This window comes from Poecilia reticulata, linkage group LG2, assembly GCF_000633615.1.
Source record: "Poecilia reticulata strain Guanapo linkage group LG2, Guppy_female_1.0+MT, whole genome shotgun sequence".
In the NCBI taxonomy this organism is placed as follows: Eukaryota; Metazoa; Chordata; class Actinopteri; order Cyprinodontiformes; family Poeciliidae; genus Poecilia; species Poecilia reticulata.
Window position 1 is genome coordinate 22,046,549 of NC_024332.1, and position 22,073 is coordinate 22,068,621.

The window sequence follows — 22,073 nt, forward strand, 5'->3', positions numbered from 1 at the left end:
ACACAGACTGATGAATAAATGGTGGGGTTTGCTGGATTTCATGTTATCCAGGCCGACCGCCTGATCCGTCTATGTTAATGTGACTGGTGTGTCAATGCTGAGGGCTGGTGTGTGTGTGTGTGTGTGTGTGTGTGTGTGTGTGTGTGTTGTTTCCCAGGTTAATGTGGCTAAAGACCAGCATACGTCAATGCCATGAAGCTGACACGGTGATGCACAGCTTATGAGGACTTTGAGTGCTTCAGCTTCCTTCTCCTGTTCTCGGGGCTAAACATTAACATGGGTTACAGAGGTCACAGTGAGCACATGCTGTGTGCTGTTCTGTTGAAGACTGGTTCCAAAATTACTCATTAGACGTGGAAACCTTTTTACAAATTGGTGGGCATAAAGCCTTCTTATAATTGGGTGAAGTTGTTGTGGTCAGGCCTGGCCCTATGCTTTGGCCTTATATTAATTTTTACCGTAAATGCCAGTGGCAATATGATCTGTAAAAACCAGATTAGATTTTGCTGTGTTTGGGTATCCTGTATTGATCGTTTGAAAATGGGTATTTGCCAATACAGAGTGGCAGACTGAAATCCAGTAAAAGCAGAAGTACAAAGTAATGCTCAGTTGTTTGGTATGACATGCAACTGTATTTAATTTTACTTCTGCTCATGTCTCTGTACCAACAGCTGTACCAAGACAATCATTTAAAATCTGTTTCAGTGAAACATTAAAAATTGAGCTTTAGAGGAGTTTACACAACAGCTGTCATGAGGAAGCCAGATCCATTGGATAACATGTAGGCATTTTGGAAGAGACGGTTAAGGGGTTAATAAAAATTAAGTATACTTGAACAATACGACTGACGTGCCAATAAATAATACCCCCAACACTGCACCGCTCAACCACAACACCATGATAACCTTTTAATTTCTTCTTGATGTGTTGGATTAGAAAATGGCTACCTCTATGAAAGAACCTACATTTTATCTTTAATGGCTTAAGTTGTTGATATAAATAAAAATCTGAATCAGAATTGGTAGATAAGATCTTTAGGGAACTGAAATTAGTCAGCAAAAGGCTCTGCATCTTTATAGTGGGCATTAAAAAAAGTTGACAACTTGTTAATCTTAGAGTTCAGCGTTTTGGTGGTCTTGGCTTGGCAGTGTTTTTGGGCTGGAGGTCAGCCTGTTGAGTTGTTGCAGAATCTCTTTCTAAGCTGTTTACTGTTATAGTGAGCCTAATAACGCAGAACATGCACCTCTCAACACAAACTTCTCATGCTTGGAGAAGAGGGATCCTCTGTTGTAGTGAAGCTGTTTCTGCTGCTGCGTGAAACTGGATTCTAAATTCTGGATCTCTCTCTGACCCAGACCAGGAATGTGGACAGTGCTGTGTTGGCGGAACAGGTGCTTGCTCTGCAGGTTGTGACGTGTGGGTTCTCTGTGTTTGCAGCTCTCCGGTGGGTGTGAGCTGACCGTGGTCCTCCAGGACTTCACAGCAGGATGCAGCACAGAACTGTCCATCAGCACAGGTGAGACCCGCTCACACTTTCCTCCTAGGCATCGGTTTCCAATGACGTGCGAGACGACCATCTCTCTTGTGTCCACTGCAGGCCAGACTGTAGAGCTGTTGGAGCGGCCCACAGAGCGGCCCGGCTGGTGTCTGGTCCGGACCACCGAGCGCAGCCCGCCTCAGGAGGGGCTCGTCCCCAGCTCGGCTCTCTGTGTCTCTCATTCTCGGTCCAGTGTTGAGATGGACTGCTTCTTCAGCTCAGGGAAAGGTAGGAACAGTTCCTCACCATTTATCAGGAGAGTCCTGCAAAGCACCCTGCAACAACCTGATATGCATTATGTCAAATATCTTTCAGAGACAAAATCATTGCATAAAAATGATCATATTTATATGAACTACTACCTTCAGTTTGTCTTTTGGACAATCAACATTGAAGAACTGAGCTGTACTTTCTCCTGCTGTAAATTCATAAATGTTGTAGGACTTAAAGGGTCTGCTTCTGAAATTTTATTACTGCGGAGTGAACATTGTCTATCTACCACAATAGTTTCTATGGTTACCACTGTACACTGGTGAAACGTGAGATCTGAGTGTTTTTCTTCGGTCCTTCCTGTTGTATTGGCTGTATTTGTCCTGCAGATGATGCTGTTGAGCTGTGTTGAATCCCTCCATTGCATGTTCCATTTAGAAGGCAGGGAAGCATCAGGACTCACAGCACTTGGTTTCCTCCTGCATCAATCAGTCAATCAGGTTTTGTACAGCACATTTTAGCAGTAAGGCAGTTCAAAGTGTTTCGTCTTTAAAACCACAAAAGTAAAAGGTCATAAACTAATTGAGAAACCAGAAACAAACATTACATTTTGTGAAGTGCCATCATTAAAATCATCAACACACATTAAATATGTTGGTTAGTGTTTCGTTTATTATGGTCCAAAATCAACTCTGAACAGGTGGGTTTTAATCTTGACTTAATGAAAATCAGTGTTTCAGCTGTTTTCTGAAAGCTTATCCCAGATTTATGATGAAGCTGAACGCTGGTTCTCCATGTTTGGTTATGGGGATGCAAAGCAGAACCAGAACCAGGAGACCCGATTGGTCTGGAAGGTTGATACAACTCCAGCAGATCTTTAATATATTGTGGTGCTAAGCCGTTCAGTGATTTATAAACTAACGGTATCTTGAAGTCTATTCTCTGAGTGTAGGGACTTTAGAACTGGGTGATGTCCTCCATCATCCTGGTTTTAGTGAGAACAAAAGCAGCAGCGTTCAGGATCAGTTGCAGTTGCCTGTATTATTTTTTAGGCAGACCTGAGCAGACACTGCAGTGATCATTGCAACCAAAGATAAATTCATGGGTGAGTTTCTCTTTATCTTACTGAGACATTAGTCCTTTAATCATGGAAATGTTCTTCAGGTGATAGAAAGCTGACTTTCATACTGGCTGTGCTTTACAGAACCAAAGTAAGGTTGTTGATGAAACTGATTGCTCCGTCCTCAGCTGCAATGATCAGGTTCATCCCTGGTCTTATCAGGACTTTATCAGACATGCAGCGTTTCTGACTTTGAACCAAGCTGCTCTAAACAATCTCCCTGCCAGGCCCAGTTGTTTTTGTGGTTTAACAGGCCTTGCTCTAGATGGGTTATGGGTTTAACAGGTCAATATTGGACACTGCAGGAGACTAAAACCTCTGACACCAACACACACACGCACACACACAGGTTAAGATCAACTCACTACCTGCTAGAGTCATATTGTTTCTTGTTTTTGTCAATGACATGGTTACCTTGTGTCAGTGGAGATTGCAGGTGGAATAACAGCAGCCATAATGCTTAGAAAAGCTCACACACTCTAAAAGTGGTGAGATGTCTTATATTTACAACCATTCCATGACTAACTGCATTGTAGCAATTCAGTAACTTACCCTAAAAGCCCAAACCAAAACTCTTCTTTGGGTGTGTGTGTGTGTGTGTGTGTGTGTGTGTGTGTGTGTGTGTGTGTGTGGCTGGGCAGCAGGTGTCTTGTGACTGCTTCATAAAGTAGGTCTCCTTGTCCTCTCTGAAAGACTGTGAAACTCTAAAGTGAAGTGAAAGGAAGAATGAGACGGATTAAAAGGCATGTCTTTAATCCTCGTTCTTCACATCTTCAGGCTGAAAAGCTTCCATTTCTTTTAGCAGCTTTTCCACTAGTGGAAAATATGAAATAAAGCAACAAGAAAATTTTTAAAATCTATAAAAAATTCTGCCTTCATTTATAATGGGAGCAAGAATAAAGCCGGATGCAGTACAGCTGCACTTGTTTGTGACAGCAGGGCTGGATTAGTCAAACTGGCTGACGGATGAAGTCAGGGTGGTTTGTAACTGGTGACGTTGTTTGCCTGTCTGAGTTTCTGCCTCTCTTACCTTAGTCATGAGGCTGCGGTAAGGAAAGCTGCAGTCCAAGCATTCACACCTAATGTCTGCCGTTTCCTGCTGGGGAGCGTCATCAGAAGTGGAAGGTGAATAAAATGGGACACTGCAGTGAAACGGCGCTGTTGAAACTCTTTATCTAGGCTATGTCCTCGTATGTTTCCTGATCTGCTGCAGCAAAGCTCACCAGGCTCTGTTCCCCCTGCTGGAGGACCAGCAAGCAGCTAGGCTGAAAACGGTCATCAAGTCTGCTGTAGTCCAATACTCTCTGGTGCACAGGAACTCGGAGCTGGGTAATTAGATACACTTTTATTGAAGAGGGAAAAAAGTTAGTGAATTTAAAGAATGAATTCAGTGTGCTTGTTCTGCTGTCATTGTCGTTCCTTCTGATCCCGGATCTGCTGGAGGTGCTTTCTGTTAACAGAGTTGTTTTTCTGCACCGTCTCTCCATGTTTAGTCTGGATGGAGGGCTGCAGCAAAGTGATAATTCAGCCTTCTGGTATCATCATTGACACTCCCTTTATATTGTTTTATTGCCCTTAAAGAGGTTGAACTTTAATTTTATATCAGACAATAACTCCTTGTTGGAATAAAAACTATTATAAATCTAAATCTGCTGGCATCATTATTTACGTTGGACCTAACTGTAAATGGCTTTTAACCTGACTAGCTTTATTGGGTTGAAATAAATTTGAATATACATTTGCATTAAATTTGTTTCTGTCTAAGAGAAGATCTTTACTCTTCAGGGTTGCTGAGACTTTTTTTGGAAGGGGGGCTGCAGGAGTCTAAGACTCTCTGGTTCTTGTATAACCAAAGCAAGAGTTGTCTTGTTGCAATGTGAAGCTTGCTGCTGGTGCATGTTGGACTCCGTCTGGCTGACCCTTGTCCCTAATGCTGCTTGTGGTGTTCAAGGACACAATGTCAAGGCAGTGTGTGAATGGGGTGGCTGTCTGCTTTGTGAACCTGATGTTGGGAATTTGCATAAAATGTGACTTTGGGCCTTGCGGTCTTCTGTCCACGACTTTCAGTGTGCACTGGGGAGTTTTGCAGCAGAATGTAAACCTTAAAAACGTTGCACCGATGCCTCAGGGTTTTGAGCGAGTCTCTGCTCAAAGTGGAAAAGTTAAACTGCATGTGTGTCTTGTTCACGAGTTGTGGCAGGAAGGAGCAGGAGACAGATTGGGGCTTTGTCTGCTGTAATACGGGCTTTGCCCAAGCCTGATGTGGTGATGAGCAATCTGATTCAAAAAGCAAAGCTCTTGATTTTTATGGTCACGAGGCATGGATCATGAGCACATAAACAAGGTTCTGGATACAAGCGACTAAAATAAGCATCATCTGTTGGTTAGCTGTTCTCCCTGTTAGAGATGGGTGTGAAGCTTGAAGTAGAACTGCCGTCTCTCTGCATCAAAAGGGCTCTGCAGAGGCTCACAGCCCCATAATTCACTAGAGGAACCACCTATCCTCTTTAGCCTGGGAGTACCTTAACATTGCCCCAGACTTAGCTGGACAGGGTCAAATTGGGTCTGAGCTTTATTAAAGAACCTGTTAAGCTCAGGTCCATGAATAGACAAAACTATTGTCATATTTCCTATTATAAATTGGTGGCATGTAGATAAACTAAACTGAATTTTAAAAAGTTCTTAATTGATCTGATGTTGTTCTGACAGTTTAAATTTGAAGAAAATAAAAACTTTCAATCACAATGAAATTCAAATAAGTGGAATCAGAGTAATCGGATTTTATCATTTTATCAATACTTCACTGACCAACATGGTATAGTAAACATGCTTTCCTCTGACCCAGAGAAGCAGGCTGGACTTTTAATACGTATTCATGGACATGATAGAATTTCTTGAGAAAATTATCAGTGTTCCTCAGGGTGGAGCAGATGTGCATATAATGTCAAAATTTGTACTAAAAGGCGTATTTGTGGTCCAAATGTGTACTCAGCACATTTCTGATACCTTATCTGATTAGACACAAATTAATGATTTACAACTGTGATAAAGTTCTTCAACAATATATTGTAGACTTTGAACATCCACCCCTACATTAGAACAGACATTAACAGATGGCTGTAGTTTTGAGGTTTGTCTTTTTGAGCTGAGGTGCAAGAAAAATCTGCTTGATTCCCAAAGTAAACACAGAAATGTCTAGCATTTATTTATTTTATAAACATTCCCATTAGCTGAAGAAGAACTACAGGTTTTCTTACTTGAGTTCAACAGAATTATATTTACATAAAAGAAAAAAAAAATCTATACATCTACCTCTACCAAAATAAAAAGATATTTACAATTTCCCTTTACACAAACTATTATTTCTAGATTATGTAAAATTATACATAAAACTATACATCCAATTTTGACGCCCAAGCTAAGTGTTCGTCTATTACCAACACCAGAGTTCTAACCCCAACATTAGCTGCCTACATTCTGAGTAGGCAGCTAGTAGGCTAACTGTAGGTTAGTGGAGCCATGGCTGTAAATAAAGTATGTATGCAGAGAGCGAAGAGTAAGGTTTATCAAGATGTCCTCTATTAAATACTTTTGGGTCAAAAATATGGGTAAAAGTATGACATGGATTTAGTGCCACAATTAAGACTTGCACACACAACGGTGGCTACTTCCTCGTCGCAGGAAGTAGCGACGAGGAAGTAGCTACCTTCCATTCCAAAGCTAGCTACTGATCAGTTGTCAACTGGCGTTAACACTTGCATTAGCTTTGGAGAGGCTGGACGCTGACATGCCTATGGTAGCGATTAGCCTTGGATAGGCTAGCTTTAGTCCTGGACAGGCTACCATTAGCATTTGACAGGATGATCCACCAGTTGATGACCAACCTAGACATGCTAGTCTCCAGCTTCTCCAGTGGTAACACAAGGGAATGGTCTCCTTCTCGTTTGTTGGCTACTGAGTTACTGGTGCTAGTCATTAATCAGTTCATTAGCTAGCTTCAGAATGGCTATAGCTTCACACAATGAGGAAGCAGCCATTGCTGGGTGAGCAATAGTCTTTATTATGTCACTAAAAACAACATATTGGCGTTATGTACGCCTGTTGCTGTGCTTTAACTGTTGCTTTATAATAGTTCAGAGGAAGAACTAGTGTCTTTAGGAAATATTGGCTAAATACACTATTTGAATTTTCTAAATGAACAAGCAGATAAACAAGTGTGTATTGCCCAGTCTGCAATTTAGCCTTGTTATAAAACGGCTAAAATGAGGAAAATATGAAAGTATTGTCACTAAAGCAAAAAATGTTTTTTTGTTTTTTTTCCCCAAGTGTTGGATCTGTCAAAGCAGACCCAGCTAACTCCTTCCTTTCACTTGAGTGTCAGTTATTTTTATGCTAATGCAAAACCTACTTCATGAGAGCAGGAGAACTTTTTCTAAAGTTCTGGGGGGGGGTTGCATATATAAATGTGCAAAGGTCTATTTTATCTGAGAAGATACCATGGCAAACTGTTCCTATATTAAACCTAAAAATCAAAGGTCACAACATTTTCTATCATAGCTCAAATATTATGTGAATCCTGAATTGGCCCTATTGCTTGGATTCAAGAGATCCTGATGGAGTTCAGCCGTCACACTTAAAAAGGAAACCTTTCTGTTTCTGAACTCTAAGGTATTTCCTACCTTTTGATAGAATTTCTGCAGCTAACAAACAGAATTAGGGCAGAGATCTTCAACAAAAAGGATAAGCCAGGGAGGTTCTGAGAAGAGGAGCTTAATAGAAACCACACACAGCTTTTTAACTGCAGTCCCTGCTCTACACACACACACAGAAGGCCTCTACAGTAATTAACAGTGACTTCTGTTTCAGAGAAGTGAAGTGTGTCTGAGACAGTGGGACGGAGGCGGGAGGGAGAGGCAGAAAGGTTTCAGGCTCCTCCTCCAGCCTCAGCTGCCATCTCTCGCTCTCTCTGGATCACAGCAGTGTGGAGTGGACATTCCTGCCGTGCACACACACCTCTAATCAACCTGTGATCAACCCAAACTAGTCGGAGCGCGTGTGTGTAGGTGTGAGGAGAAAGGTGTGTATGTAGGATGTGTGCTTAAGGATGAAGCAGGCCCAGCGTTGCTGTGGATGGTTCCTGGACCGGTGCTGCTGCTGCTGCTCAGGTGGGACCAGAGGAATCTGTGTGTTGGCGTGTCTTTGTGTTTAAAGTTTATTTTCTGTGTGTGAGGATTGATGTGTATAACAGGTTTCTAAGAGAGCTTTAAGCTTGAAAATGTGTGTGTGCAACAGTGACTGAATGAAGTGATCAAACTGATGAAACTGTTTTCTTCTTCTATAAATAGCCATCGTTCCAGTGAAGAGAAATTTGAATGGAAAATGTGTTAAACGGGAAGCTGTGTCATGCAGACGCAACACAGGCAGACACTTTCAGTTATTGGAGAATCAGATGTTGCATTGAGCAATCTGTTTTCCTGCAGTTCAGCCTGCTCCTCCACATGGTGTGTGTGTTGTGACACAGCCTTAGGCACTTAAACTGGCTTTACTGGACTTCTTAAAGTAACCTTCAGTGAGTTCCTCAATCACAGTCTCCAGCTGCAGGCAGCAGCTGGACATGTGCTACCAAGCTGCTGTTCATTATGTGTGGATTAGTTTTTTTCGACAAGACTGAAAAAAATCAAACGCGACAAAAGTTATGCATATACAGCCCAAAAAACGCCTAATATCAAACTGTTTTGGCGCATTAGGAAAGTGATTGATTAAAAGGAGTTTGCCTCAGTGTCACTGTCAGGTTTAGCTCTGACATGTACAAAACGGTGTGCAGCGAGAGAGCCGCGCTTCACCACACCCAAAGCAAGACTTTAAGTTTAAGATGGCGTTACCTTAATGCCTGAACAGGTTGGTTGGGATGGATTAGTTTTCTATGGCTCTTTGGTTTTTTTTTTTTGGTTTTTTTTTTGGTTTATAGTTCTAAGGCCACAAAAAAAAAAAACCTGACAAAGATTGGGAATGAAAGGAATTAGCTGGCTCGTTTGCAGGTGTAGCTATATTAAATACTATACCAGTGAATTCCTCTGACTTTGATGGCGGTCGGAACATATTCAAAGCTGTTGACATTTCAGACCAAGATCTCCTCTTGCTGAAGGCTTTCCTTTGTGGGAATTAATCTAGCTTTTTTAGCCTCCTGGTGACTCAGGCAGGTGGAGTGAGAACCTCCCTTGCTTTCTGGATCATTTGCATTTGGAAAGACTGTTTTCTAAGAGCGGGCCTAAAAACAGCCCCGCGCTGTTTTTATGGAAGCTCAAGTCATTAAAAAAACGTCACAAACAACTTGGCTGACAGAAACGAGATCTTTCTTTCTGTACTGCTGATGTTTTTCTGGACATGTGTGTGCATGAGGAAGATAATTTTACACCACCTATAGACTATTTTCAGTGGATGAATGTAACATTAAAATGACTGAACCTGTTCCACCAGCCACAGTGCTGTGCTTAGTTCAGTAAAGACTGACCTGTGTTAGTGGAATGTCTAATTCTGTAGATGCTTCTCCAGTTTTCATAAACGCACACAGACTCCCCTCAGAGGAAAAGGAGCTGAGAAACACTCAGTACAGTACAGTTGGTAAAGTGAACAGAAAGGTGACTTGAGCTTTAGGCCCAATTCTGCTCAAATGTTGAAATTCAAACATTTAAACTCATTAAAGCTCCTGTAAAAAAAAAAGGAAACATTACAAGCTCTGTGTCCAGCATCTCGCTGTGCTGATCTGCTGTCAAATGCTTGTACCTTAACATATTAATGGAAATAAGCCAGGGAGCCTGAGAGCTGCTCCTGACCCCATGTTGGACGTATGGCTACTCGGTGGATTACATACCAACTTCCTCCTCTCACATGTTGCTCCAAGGCACTTCAGACTACACTTCCTGCCGATCTGTGTATTGATGTGTGAATGTGTGTGTATTAGTTTTTAGCTGAAACCTCCTCTTTTCCAGTGCTTGGCCTTTTCCAGAGGGTTTGAACTCTCAGCCGTTGCTGGAGGCGTGGATTCTGTTGAGGTTTTAAAGGATTGGTTCTGATTTTATCACAGTGGTCTCGGACTGCAGTTCTCAAAGCCAAAATCCTGCAACTTTTTCTTGTGTCCCTTGTCCTCCACTTGAATCAAATGGTGAAACTGCCTCTCTAGCCTGCAGTCGACCTTTATACACAGATCTGCTAATCACTTCATATTGGAGCCAGGTGTGCTGAAGCAAATAGAGACATCAGAAAAAAGTTGGTTCTTCAGGACTGCTGCTTGAGACCACTGTTTTACTCGATCACTAACTTCTGGCTGAGACGTATGGAATGATCCAGCTTGACTGTGAAGCAGTGGTGCCATGAAACGTATTGAACTTGCATGCGCTGTGAACAACCATGCTGTTAATGAGACATGGCTGTCAATGAGGGGCCACAACGTCTTTGTACAGTTTAAACTTGCTCAGACTTTAATAGTGATGGAGGCGTGGCCAACACCTGCTGAATGCCTTTGTTCCTCTGCTGCCATTGCCAAACTACAGCCATAGGCAGATTACAATTTTAAAACAGAGTAAAAAAAAAAAAAAAGACATCTTTCACAACTGTTCGCTGATTGGCCCGAATGAAATTCATCTTCAGAAATCCAGCTCTATAGGAGAAATCTCAAGTGAGAAGGTAGATGAGAATCGAATGGAATATTGTTGGAAAGTGATGGTCAGGCTACCACTTTTTATCTGTTTAGCTGTAACTAATATAATTGAAGCACCTTTGTGGTAAAGTTAAATCTTTTCCTCATTACATTCTACTCTAACTAGTCTCTCTACTTTGTGTTAAACCTGAAATCTGAGGAAAGAAGACTAAGGAGGAGGTGTGACTAGGTAAATCCATTTTTAGAAGCTGGTGTATTGTTCTCCTTTTGATGTGAAACCGGTTCATGTCTGAGTTCACATTTTCTTCCATAGTGTCATAGTGGATTTCTGGCGGCATACAATTTAATCAGATCTAAATAGTTTCATTTTGTCAGTTCACTTTGGGTGGAACTGTTCAGTTAAAGGGATGTCAACTATGTGTGTGTGTGTGTGTGTGTTTGTGTATATTTGTATGGAAACACTGTTATTCAGATCGTAGCCAAAGGTCCATTCTGCTCCATGTAAGGACACACTGTGGACTTTGCCTTCATGTTAGCCGTGTGTGTAAAGTGTTGCTTGGTATGTAAATCGACAGGTTTGACTGGTTTCTATGAAACTGTTCTTGATGTAACTCGGGTTTCTATATGCCCAAAACCAGCTCATTGTAAAGATCCTTAAAACAATTAAGTTTTGGCCATAATACTTAAACTTAAACCGTGCTCAAGTTTTAGTGTTTGTTACATCTGAAGACCAAATGGTTTTTACCTGTACAGTAGAAGAACGAGTCCCTACTGGCTAAGCATCTCCTTGCTGGCTCATCTATCCATACCACACTATCTGTCTTTTTCTATGTAATACTCCATATGATGTCAATGAACTCTGCAGCTTCCCTTAAAAACAAAACTTAGGCATAATGAACCCGTCTGACAAGAACTGAGCCAGGTTGGCTCGCCTGGTGTGACGCCTGCTAGTCTAAAGGGTGAAACACATCAGTGGTGTGAGACGCTTTCAGTTTTATTTGCAAGCACCTGAAGAACGACTCGGTTATCAGATCTGTCTTTCAGAACTTTACATTCCATGTGTTCATGGGTCGAAAGAATGAGTGTGATGCATTATATGTGGTGTGTTTATCCAACTCCCTGACCAACCAGTGACTTATCACTACATCACACCCTGAGCTGGAGGTCAGCTAACCTTTACACAGGTTGTTACAGAGCAGAAACTACCTCCAGGCCAAACAGTGGCAGGTTTTATTTGTCCCACTCGCTGCTTTGGTCCTTAATAGACAACACTGATGACGAGACATCTGACTCCTTCCTTAATGTGTTTTCTGATGGAGGCTTGAAATGGTCTTGCAATTTTTGCAGTTTCTGAGTGTAGCTCATTACGATACAGTCTTAAATGCTTTTCCCATCCTAACCTCTCCCACTGTAAAATGATTAACTTGAGAGTTTGGAAATGGCTCTGAAATTCCTTCCCTGATTTATGTGGAGCAGCAATTGTCTCTGATGTAATCGATGGCGCCTCTCCTCCTGCTTCCAATCTGCTAAAGCTAAAAATTTAGAGAAGTAGTCACACTTGCTTATGCTCAGTTATTGTTTCACTCTTGAATCTTACAAAAGCAGCAAAGAATCAGAGGATATTTTTGTCTTCCTGATTTGTAAATCAACAGACTTTAAAGTGGCTAATCCACTGACGTGTAAGCGGTAGTTTAACCCTGGAATCATCGGATTCTGATTGGACTTTGCTTCTCAAACAAGAATGTTTTTCGAAGACGTGCTGATCACACACCCAAACATTGGGAACTGGGCCACCTTTAGTTTTTTACTTTCCTTAACAAGGGCCTTGATTAGTTGGCTTTATCAGTGGAGGTGTTGTATATCCATAAAAACCCTGTAAAATATTAAATATTCCATCATCCAGGATGCAATCCCTGCTGCTGACTTAGACTCAAGGTTTAGCAGTAAATTCTCCTTTTGTTTTTTTAAATCTGAAACTTGTTTCCTGTAATACGAGTTTCCATGAAGGCTACTGTTTATTGGAGTCCTGTCACAAAGTATCATTTCTGACCACAAGAACTTCTTCACAGCTTTGCCTTTGCTTTCTCTTTTTTCACCAAGCAGAGCATAGCTTTCTCCCAGAAGTTAGTAGGAAGATTCAGATAACATTTGTTGCACTGAATTTACACTGATAAACTCTCTGGCAACCAGACTTGGTGAGTGCATGTGTGAACCAGCCTGCAGCATTAAAAATGAGTCCCGATGAGTCAAGTAAGGCCAGAAGCTTAGAATTTGCAGTTTATAATAAATCTAATCTTTTGTAATTATTAATTTTTTTTTTGTTTTGTTTTTGTTTTGGTTAACCGCTAACTGAACATGATCTACTTTACTTTAAAGTAGTTTGCGTCGTCTTAGATTCTTGTTAATTGCCGATATGTTGGTGTCACACAGTTGTGGCAGTAGCTGTTAGCATGGTTAGCATGTCCCATTCCACCACATCCCAAAGAGGCCATGTTGGATTGAGATCTGGTTACTATGGAGTACATGGGAGTACAGTGAACTGACTGTGATGTTAAATGAAGCAGGTGGAGATGGACTGAGCTTTGTGACGTGGTGCCATTATCCTGCCTGAAGTAGGCATAAGAAATCTGCTGCAACAATTCAGGCTGAGACGTTCAAGGCATGGCCAGCTGAGACTAGTTGACCAAAAATGTATCAGGACAATATTGCTTAGTAATGGCAAAATCAATAACATTTTAGAGAGCCGGTGCAATTAGAAGTCTCAGTTAATAAAAATAATCTGTTTTATATATTAAAGCCCTTTATGTCTCCAACTGAAATCTCAACGGGCTCATCCACATGCTGATGATGGTCAGCTACTTTATAGTAGCCACAGCTGCCCTGGTGCAGGCTGACAGAAGAAAGGCTGCAAATGTTGCACCATCAGCCCTTCTGACCAACACCAGCAGGCAGGGTGGGTGAAGTGTCTTGCCCAGGGACAGAAACGGCGAGGGCGGGCAGACCGGGAATCGAGCCGGCGATCCACAGAACAAACCCCTACCGCCGTCACCGCTGTCTCCAGCTTTCTTTTCTCGTCTGCCAGGGATGGCAGTCAGTGTCGTCTAAAGTTTTTGAAGCAGTTTTGAATTCCAGGCCAGTCTATCTGGAACAAACTATCATGCTACATTATGTCCAGACTGTTAAATCCCCTTTTTTCTACATTCTGATGCTCTTTGAAGTTCAGCCAGTCATCTTGACAACATCTACATTCCTGTGGTTGGTTGACTCACTGTTTGTCTTAAGCAGCTGAACATGCATACCTATAAGTAGCTGGGGAGTTTAAATCAATTTGACTTGACCCAGCCCTTGCTTCACAAGTTCTACTAAAAATGTGAAATCCTGTCATTATTCAGCGGTGGGAGAGATTCATGTCACACGTAGGTCTCACTGTTGATCATGTTTCTGCTAAATATGGTGTGTGAGCTCATGTGTAACCCCTGTTGTCATTCTGACTGGGAAAATTTCTCTCCAAAAGTTTCAGTAAAAATCTGTTTCACACTCAGACAGTTGCTGTCTGGTGTGTTGACCTAAATGCATCAGGCCAATTCAATTCTCAGGGCCTCAAATCTCCATTTACATCCATACAGAAAGTCAACTGACTCAATTTTAGTTTTGACTTTAAATTCTGAAATAAAGCTACTTTTTGTGGTTGATGCTCTTTTAGCAGCGATTGCAGAGGTTGTATGCATAAATATGTAGATCTAATCAGATAGTTGTAAACGGCTTGTAAGCAAATGTCTGTCTTGGTTTACCTGCCTTAAGTTTGCCAGAAACAAATGCAAGAAGAAACGTGCTGCAGCTGCAGTCTGTAATAACTTTCAGTGTTTCTTTCTCCAGTTGTATTTTCTTAGGTTGCCTTCCCTCCATCACATGTATCCACTGAGCTTTCGGTTGCTAGATATGTAAGGCGGAGAGCAGAGGGAGGTATGACAGGAATGTCATCTTCCCAGATTAGTGTCTCTTCCTGTCATTGACACAAAAGCATGTGGGGAGGAAGGCGGTACGAGTGTGGTGTTTGTACTTTCCTCATTCTATATTTATAATAACCATGATAAAACTTTTTCTTCACTCGCATTCATTCCATCTAGTTGAATGTGAGAATTACAGTACGAGTGTGTGTTTGTGTGTGTGTGTCAGGTGTGATCACTGCTGAATTGGTCTGATTCGCTCCTGTTTGCTGGAGGAAGCCCAGCCAGCGTTGGGACAGTTTGTGAGGCGGAACCAGATATGAAGCCGCCCACTCTGGGTCACATGTGGACGCCATCTTATTCAGCTTCGTATCCACGGGAACACCTGGGAGGTGCACCTTTTTTCAGATTAGAGTTTGACATTCCCTTGATGCTGCTTGAAGCCCAGTACAACCTTGTTTTTTATGACACCAGATGTACACAGACATTGTAAGGATATTTCTCAAACTACAGTTTTTCTGTCTTATGTCAGTCAGGGGACCCAAAAATATTTGTCTAAATGTCAAATGTCTAATTTAGATGCTTCCATACACATCATTTCTGTATTTGGTAGAATTGCCTTTTAATATATGACTTGAGTCAAATGCTTTTCTATAACAAGCTTCTCACCATAGCCTTGGGAATTTTGCCTGCAAAAGTAACTAAAATTGTTCTGAGACTGAGAACAGGGCTTTGTAATGGTAAATTCAAAACTAATTTGTTGGTGAGCTTATAATCATTGTTTAATTGGAAGACCAAACTAGACCCAATCTTTAACTTCCCGAATGATTTATTGAGACATCATGAGCTTTTATTTTGCATGTACCCATTTAAAAAAAACTCTATCCTTCCAATACAACCAGGTTCAGGATGGAAGGCCAGTGACTAAAGGTTGAACAGAAAACGGCAATAAGTACAGAGTAACAACAATAATATATGCAAGATGAGGAATAATATAGATGAGAAATGGTATTCGGTGTGTGTGTGTTGTTCTCCAGCTCACTGGTCATAATGATGGTGCAGCAAAGCTGAAGAACAAACCAGAACTGTTCAACATGAGAGAAGATCTGCCTTCCATTGTTCTATTAGGAACCTCCAGAAAACTGCAGTCTGTCGGCAACTGTGGTTGTAAACTGTCTTTACAACCAGAATCTTGTTAGATTCTGGTTGTAAAGAATTCTACCAGTCCAGGCTAGAAGGATCACATCCCTTCAAACGCTTTTTTTTTTTTTTTTTTTTTTTTTAGGTGAAAGACATCAGTGATGATTTGTATCTTCAATACATGTTTCTTAACTAATTGATCTTATTTGATTTGTGAGGCTTCTTGAGTATTATAAGCAAATGCTAAGCATGCATTCATTGGCAAAGGGGATTTTGGAATCTATCCAGTTCTATGCAAATGAGGGGGAAAAAGAGAACCTGAAAATGTATTTGAATTTCTCTACATGAACATAATCTATTGGCGTCAACCAACTCTTTCTGTAGTTATGTGAACTAAAAACTGTTGAGTTGAATACATGCCAACGCCACACCAGAGAGGTACGATTTCCTGCTTTATTCTCAACGGTTGGGGCAAACAAGAGGCAACAGGAAATGAGGTGTGCCTGTGTGCTGTCTTTAGAGACATTCAGACTCATTTCATAAGTGCAACATACATCAGGTGTGTACAGATGTGCATGAAGTGGACAAAAACCCTTGTTCTACTGTATTCAGTCTGCTTCTTCTGTGTGTGTGTGTGAGAGAGAGAGATTAAAGGTAGTGAGTGATGGTAGTTTTAACAGTAGATGGTCTGTTTCTGCAGAACAAAAGCTTTCTTGTTGTCTCACCTGACTGACCGTCGGTGTGGAGTCGTAGTGAAGCTGCTGCTGACATCACAGGACCAGGCCCAGCACAGACTTTCTGCTAATGATGATTGTTTGCACTCCATTATATCTCTTTTCATCAGAAGGCTTACCGATATTGGTGAACACTGTAGATGCTATGTAATAACCCATAGATTAAGAGGGCAAAATACTACAACATTACATAATGTAATTTTTTTTTCCTAGTCTGATTCCAGTTCAACCAGTTGGTCAGCATAAAGCTTAGCCAATTCACTCAGCCCAATAAACACACAAAGTATTTCTAGGTCTTTACTTTTTACAAATTTTCCAACCAAGAAATGCAAATATATGAACTTGAAGAAACATTTATTTTTTACTTACTTTACATGTGAAATTCTAAAGTGTTTATTTTGTTCAGCTCCCAACTTTTTTTCAGTCTTCTCACTGATCATCAGTTAAATCCTGTCTGGACTTTGATTGGACCACTGTAGCGCGCTATAAACTTTCATTGACTACAAACTAAATCCTGATATTTTAGCTTCATCCTTAAACTTTAACCAACGTCCCTGAGCATGCTAAACAAACATTCCCACAGCATCATGCTTCCACCACCATGTGTAGGAATGTTTTGAGGGTGATGTGCTGTTAGGTTTTTGCCACACATCATGTGATAAACTGTGAACGTCAACAAGCCTCAGTTCATGAACAGAACTGCATTTGGACTCGGATTGCTACTTGGATTATTTTGAAGGCAATTTGTTATACTATGATTTGCTGTACAATTTGTTTGTTTCTACAATTTGTCGCACAAATGATTTAGGGATATTAAATAAAACCCATGCAACTCAACACTGTTCAACAGTTATGTTGTCCAGTGTTGAGTGGGTAGATGTGGGACGGTATGACTGGAAAGCGATGTATAAATTCATCCATTTACAATTTTGTTCTACTTTGGGTTGGTTTTTCCACATAACATTCTGTCAAATATTGGAACTTTTCTTTTTTTCTAATGAGTTGGATCCAATTTACTTTTCTCCCATGCTCTTTGTGGACATGAAGTTTCAGGTTTACCTCTGGTGTATCTGCAGCGTGGGACATTTGGCACAAAGACCACAGGTGCAGAGATTATTCTTTTATAAATGTATGTCTGGTTACAAGGCTATTGTCTCTATTTACTCTTTGCAAAATAGCTTTTAAGATGTCATCCAAAGAATGAGGGGAAACTGGAAACTTCTCCCTGCGCTGGTGAGTGTGTCTCTTCCAGTAGCTGACCATAGCATTCTGCAGTATCACTTCTGCCTGTGGGAGAAGATGATGACATCATGACAGTTCTCAGTTATGGTGTGACTCGTGAGGTTTTGATGGCTTTCTGTGGTCGGCCAGCTGCCACAGCCTCTCGGTGACTGGTTGTTATTGTGCTGAAAGCACAAAAGAACAGCCCCAGGTGATGAGGTGACCTCTGACCTGCCTTCTCTCTTACCAACACACGGCTATGTCTGCAGCAGCATTTCGTGTCAGGAATATTTAGCATCTTCTCATATTTATAAGGCTGAGGAGTTTTAGGCTCATGGTCCTACAGCTGAATGAAAACTTCTCCACTGGCATGAACATTGAACTGATGCATTTGTTCCCAACTGATGTTGTTTCTACAGATGAAATTACATACAACATGTAAACCGTTTGCGCTGTGTGGTTCTGTGTTGTCTGAGTCGGTGGAAAACCTCCTTAGCACTGTGCAGCACAGCTAATGTTTAGAATAGTTTTATCTGGGCTTCACTGCTGACACAGTCCGATAAAGTAAACACACCAGCAACCATATCTTCCTTTGCCACACAGGAGGGGACAGGATGGACTCAATAAATGAGAAATGCAACCCAGTAACTGGAAGACAAACCTCAGACGAATAAAGAATAAAATAAAACCTGAGAGCAGGAACATAAACATGGCAGCTGTAGGTTTACTGATGCATTCTGATGTTTACTGCAGCCAAGACCAAAATCTAAGACTCACATGGGTTAGTGATACAATTCTAAGCAACCAAATATATATATGTACTTGTTCTTGGTTGGGTGTTGATCATGATTTCCAATATTATTTGTTTGATAAAAGAATGATAATTTTTTTCTTAAATTACAGAAATATACATAGACTAAAATCACAATGCCTTTTAAGAACCTGGAAAAGTCCATATGATGATGTCATGACTTTGTATATTTATGATGGGTTACGTAAAGACATTTGAGTTAAATGGGAATAAAGATAGCACTACATGTATTTTAAGGCAACAACTTAAACACACTTTATATTGTGATTTTGGGAAAAAAAAAAAAAAAAGAATTGTAAACCCACAAAGCTCTGGTTTATCCTTGGGTGTAACTCTGGATGCCTGAAGTTACCAGATTTTGTTTCTTCAAATAATAATATGCAAGTAAATGGACAGAATGTCCAGTCATCATAATAAAGGTATTAATTTAAGAAAATGCCTCTATTAATTTATTATTCCCCCTAGTTGTCCTTCTCTCAATAGACAACTAGGAGGAAAATATATATATTTTTGGGTCTAGGAGCTTAACATTGACAAGCTTTAGTATTTTTTTGAAGTTTGTTCCAATCTTTTGCTGAACCATAGTGCAAAGAGTTCTCTGAATTTTGAAATAATTTTGGGAATATTGAGCACAATGTGTAGGGTTGAGTGTGTTCTATTGGGAGTCAAAAGAGTTGGTAACAAATTGAAAAGATGGGCCGGGGATAAACCTTGTAGTCATTTGTAGGCAAACGCATACAAATGATTTTTTTTTTTTTTTTTTTTTTAAGTATGAACAGTTAATAGAGAAGTACAGTGATGTGTGTGAAAAGAGTCATTAGCTGTGAAACATAAAGCAGCATATGGTGTGCATAGCATCAAGTTGCTAAAGTGAGGACAGGAGCTGATCCATAAGTGATATCACTAGTGATGTAGTCAAAGATGGACATGATTGACATTTGGAATTCCCAAGTATTCAGGAATTTGCCCAATAATTGTACCATTTGAAGTGGTGATGTTTTTTGTGATTTTTTTTTTTTTTTTTTTTTTTTTAAAAAAAAAAAAAAAAACTTTGAAAGAAAATATTAAAACTCTCTAAGTTTTCTGGGGATGGGCCATAAAGAATGTCATCTGCATAGAGGTGAATGGATGAGCATAAAGCTGCTGTAGATGGTTTTTTATATGAACAGGAAATGGAGTAGGTCCTAGAATGGATCCCTGAGATCTCCATGGTGATGGGGAGAGTTTGTGAAATGACAAGTTTAGATAATGTCTCCTATCTGAAAGGTAGCTTTAAACCATCCAAGTTAGTTGGTATTTATCCCTGGTAGCTCATTTGGTAGACTAGAATGATCAAGTGTAGTCCTGCTGCCACCAGCACTAGCACATCCAAATTATTCTGTGGAGAAAGTCGAAACCAAAAGAACAGCTGGCTCTCACTCCTGCTGCTCATTTTGTTTTCTAGGGGATTAACATCAACTTCTCCATTCATTCTACAACATAAATGTTCATCCTTCTCTCCATAGACAACCAGAAAGGAAAAAAACTATTTTTGGATCCATGAGCTATAATAACCAACTTATTTTTTCCTGGAGTACTTTTTCCAGTAATAATCTTTAGTCAACAGGTATTTGTTGGATCTAAAATCTCCACATATTTTCTTTGCAAATTATCTGCAGCAGAATGTTAACCCTGTTCTAAATTCAGGGACAGTTTGAGTTTCCAGCGCCTATTTACGTTTCCCATTATCTTAAAAACCATCATAGTAAACAAACTGCTTTTTTTTTTTGTCTTTGCGTTGATTCTTCATCTTTAAATCCATCTGACATTAGCAGGCTTTGTGGTACATGGAACATGTCCAGAACTCCCTCCTGAGCCTGAACCATTTTATTCCTGCACAGGCCGCAGCAGCTCCAGCGCATCGCTAGCAGCTGTGTGAGAGCGCAGCTGATCCACCACACTCCTTACACATGACCGCTGCCGACGGCCACACTGTCAGATGAGCTCACCAGTTACTGACTGGAACCACAAAGTTCATCCGAACTGAAACATTCAAACCTATTCTACACACAGAAAAATGAACTCGCATTTAGTCGTTAGTTTAATGTGACTCATGTGGACACGATTAGAATGGGGGAGGGAAAAAGTGAGTCTGTCACACCCCAGTAATGAGTCACTGCAACAGAAGCATGGAGGTTATTTTATCTCCATCAGACATGAGACCAGCTGCTAAAAACGGCAAAAACCTGAATGACTGAAGTAGGTCTTTAGTTTTTGCAACAGGAAATGTTTTTGTCTGACAGCTGACTAAAATCAGAGTGCTCATCTGATGGTAACAGATGAGCACTCTATCAGTTAAACAGAGCATGATGTTCCCTTGTCTGATGTTCACCTGCAATTTCTTTATCCACTTACGCATACAGTGCTGTGGGAAAATTATTAAAACTGTATCTACTCCAATATGTGGTCACGTCTTTTGAAATAAATATTCTAGTCTAACCCAGCCTGGAGCAGTGTTCGACCTGCAGAATCGATAAATAACTTCCGCAGAACCTACCTGACCAGATAAAGTAGTTGGTAACGCTTTTACAAGTAACGCATCATGCCCTGATCTGAAGACATTCAACAGATGAGGAATGGTTGCTGAGTCATATAGTCATTTCTAAGACTTTGGGACTACAGTGCTCCACAGTGAAAACTGTTATCCACATATGAAGAAAACACCGGAGAGTGGAAAACCCTTCAGAAGAGGCCAGCATACCAAACCTACTCCAAAAGAACCCCGGCTCATCCAGGAGGTCACAGAAGAACTCAGAACATCTAAACCAGAGGTGCTCAAGTCCAGTCCTCGAGAGCCACCGTCCTGCAACTTTTAGATGCATCCTTCCTCCAACAGACCTCGATCAAATGGCTGAATTCCCTCACCAGCAGTCACTCGGCTCTGAACAGGCCTGGTAATGAGACATTCATTTGATTCAGGTGTGTTGGAGCACACCTGAATCTAAAGCTCTGCAGGTCTGGCTTAGTGTAATTAAGGTCTGAGTTCATGATTCAACAGTCAAAAAGTGGTTGGACTAAAATGATATTATTGACGTCCAAAATCACTGCTGAGCCAGAAGAACTTAAAGCATCATCTCATATTTTAGAAAAAAAAACATCTTGATGATCCCAAGAAATTGTACTATGCACTAAAGCGACAACACTGAAACTTTTTAGTGGCTGAATTTCTATCAAAGCATTAAAGCCTTTCAAAAAGGACATTATACATACAGTCAGACAAGGTGGTGGTAGTGTGATGCCATGGGGTCACTTTAGCTCTCTAGGACTTGGTAAACTTGACATCATAAAATCTTGATGGTGGTGTTTGTTGCTATAATTGGTATAACTTGTTAAAGGTTTGACTGTAAATTATCTTTTGAAATAGGGTTGGTCAGGGGGGTTTTTTTGCTAATGAAGGAAATCGTCATTTCAGCTTTTTTTTTTAATTTGTTTTTTTTTTTTTGTTTGAGATCAAAACAACAGAAATGTGTAAAACTTCAAATAACTTTCAATGCCACTGTGTACATTTCCAATCTGGAGGAACCGTTTCATTGTTGTAGAACAAGCAATAGAAATGAAATAAGTAAACAATACTTTTACATAGAACGACATTTGACATTAAAGAATATATAGAAATTTTTCATATGTAGATTTTAAAAAGGTTGGTTACAAAAATGT

At 40.5% G+C, this 22,073-nt stretch overlaps 1 protein-coding gene across 3 annotated transcripts in view; it reads left to right on the plus strand.

The window, feature by feature from the left end:
- kalrna (kalirin RhoGEF kinase a) overlaps nt 1–22,073 on the plus strand; it is a 174,826-nt gene that overhangs the window by 124,015 nt on the left and 28,738 nt on the right. For all 3 annotated transcript variants that reach the window (XM_008438401.2, XM_008438383.2, XM_008438392.2), the window contains exons 39-40: nt 1,438–1,516; nt 1,598–1,765. In XM_008438401.2, the coding sequence (XP_008436623.1) occupies nt 1,438–1,516; nt 1,598–1,765 (247 nt within the window). The remainder of the gene's footprint in view (nt 1–1,437; nt 1,517–1,597; nt 1,766–22,073) is intronic.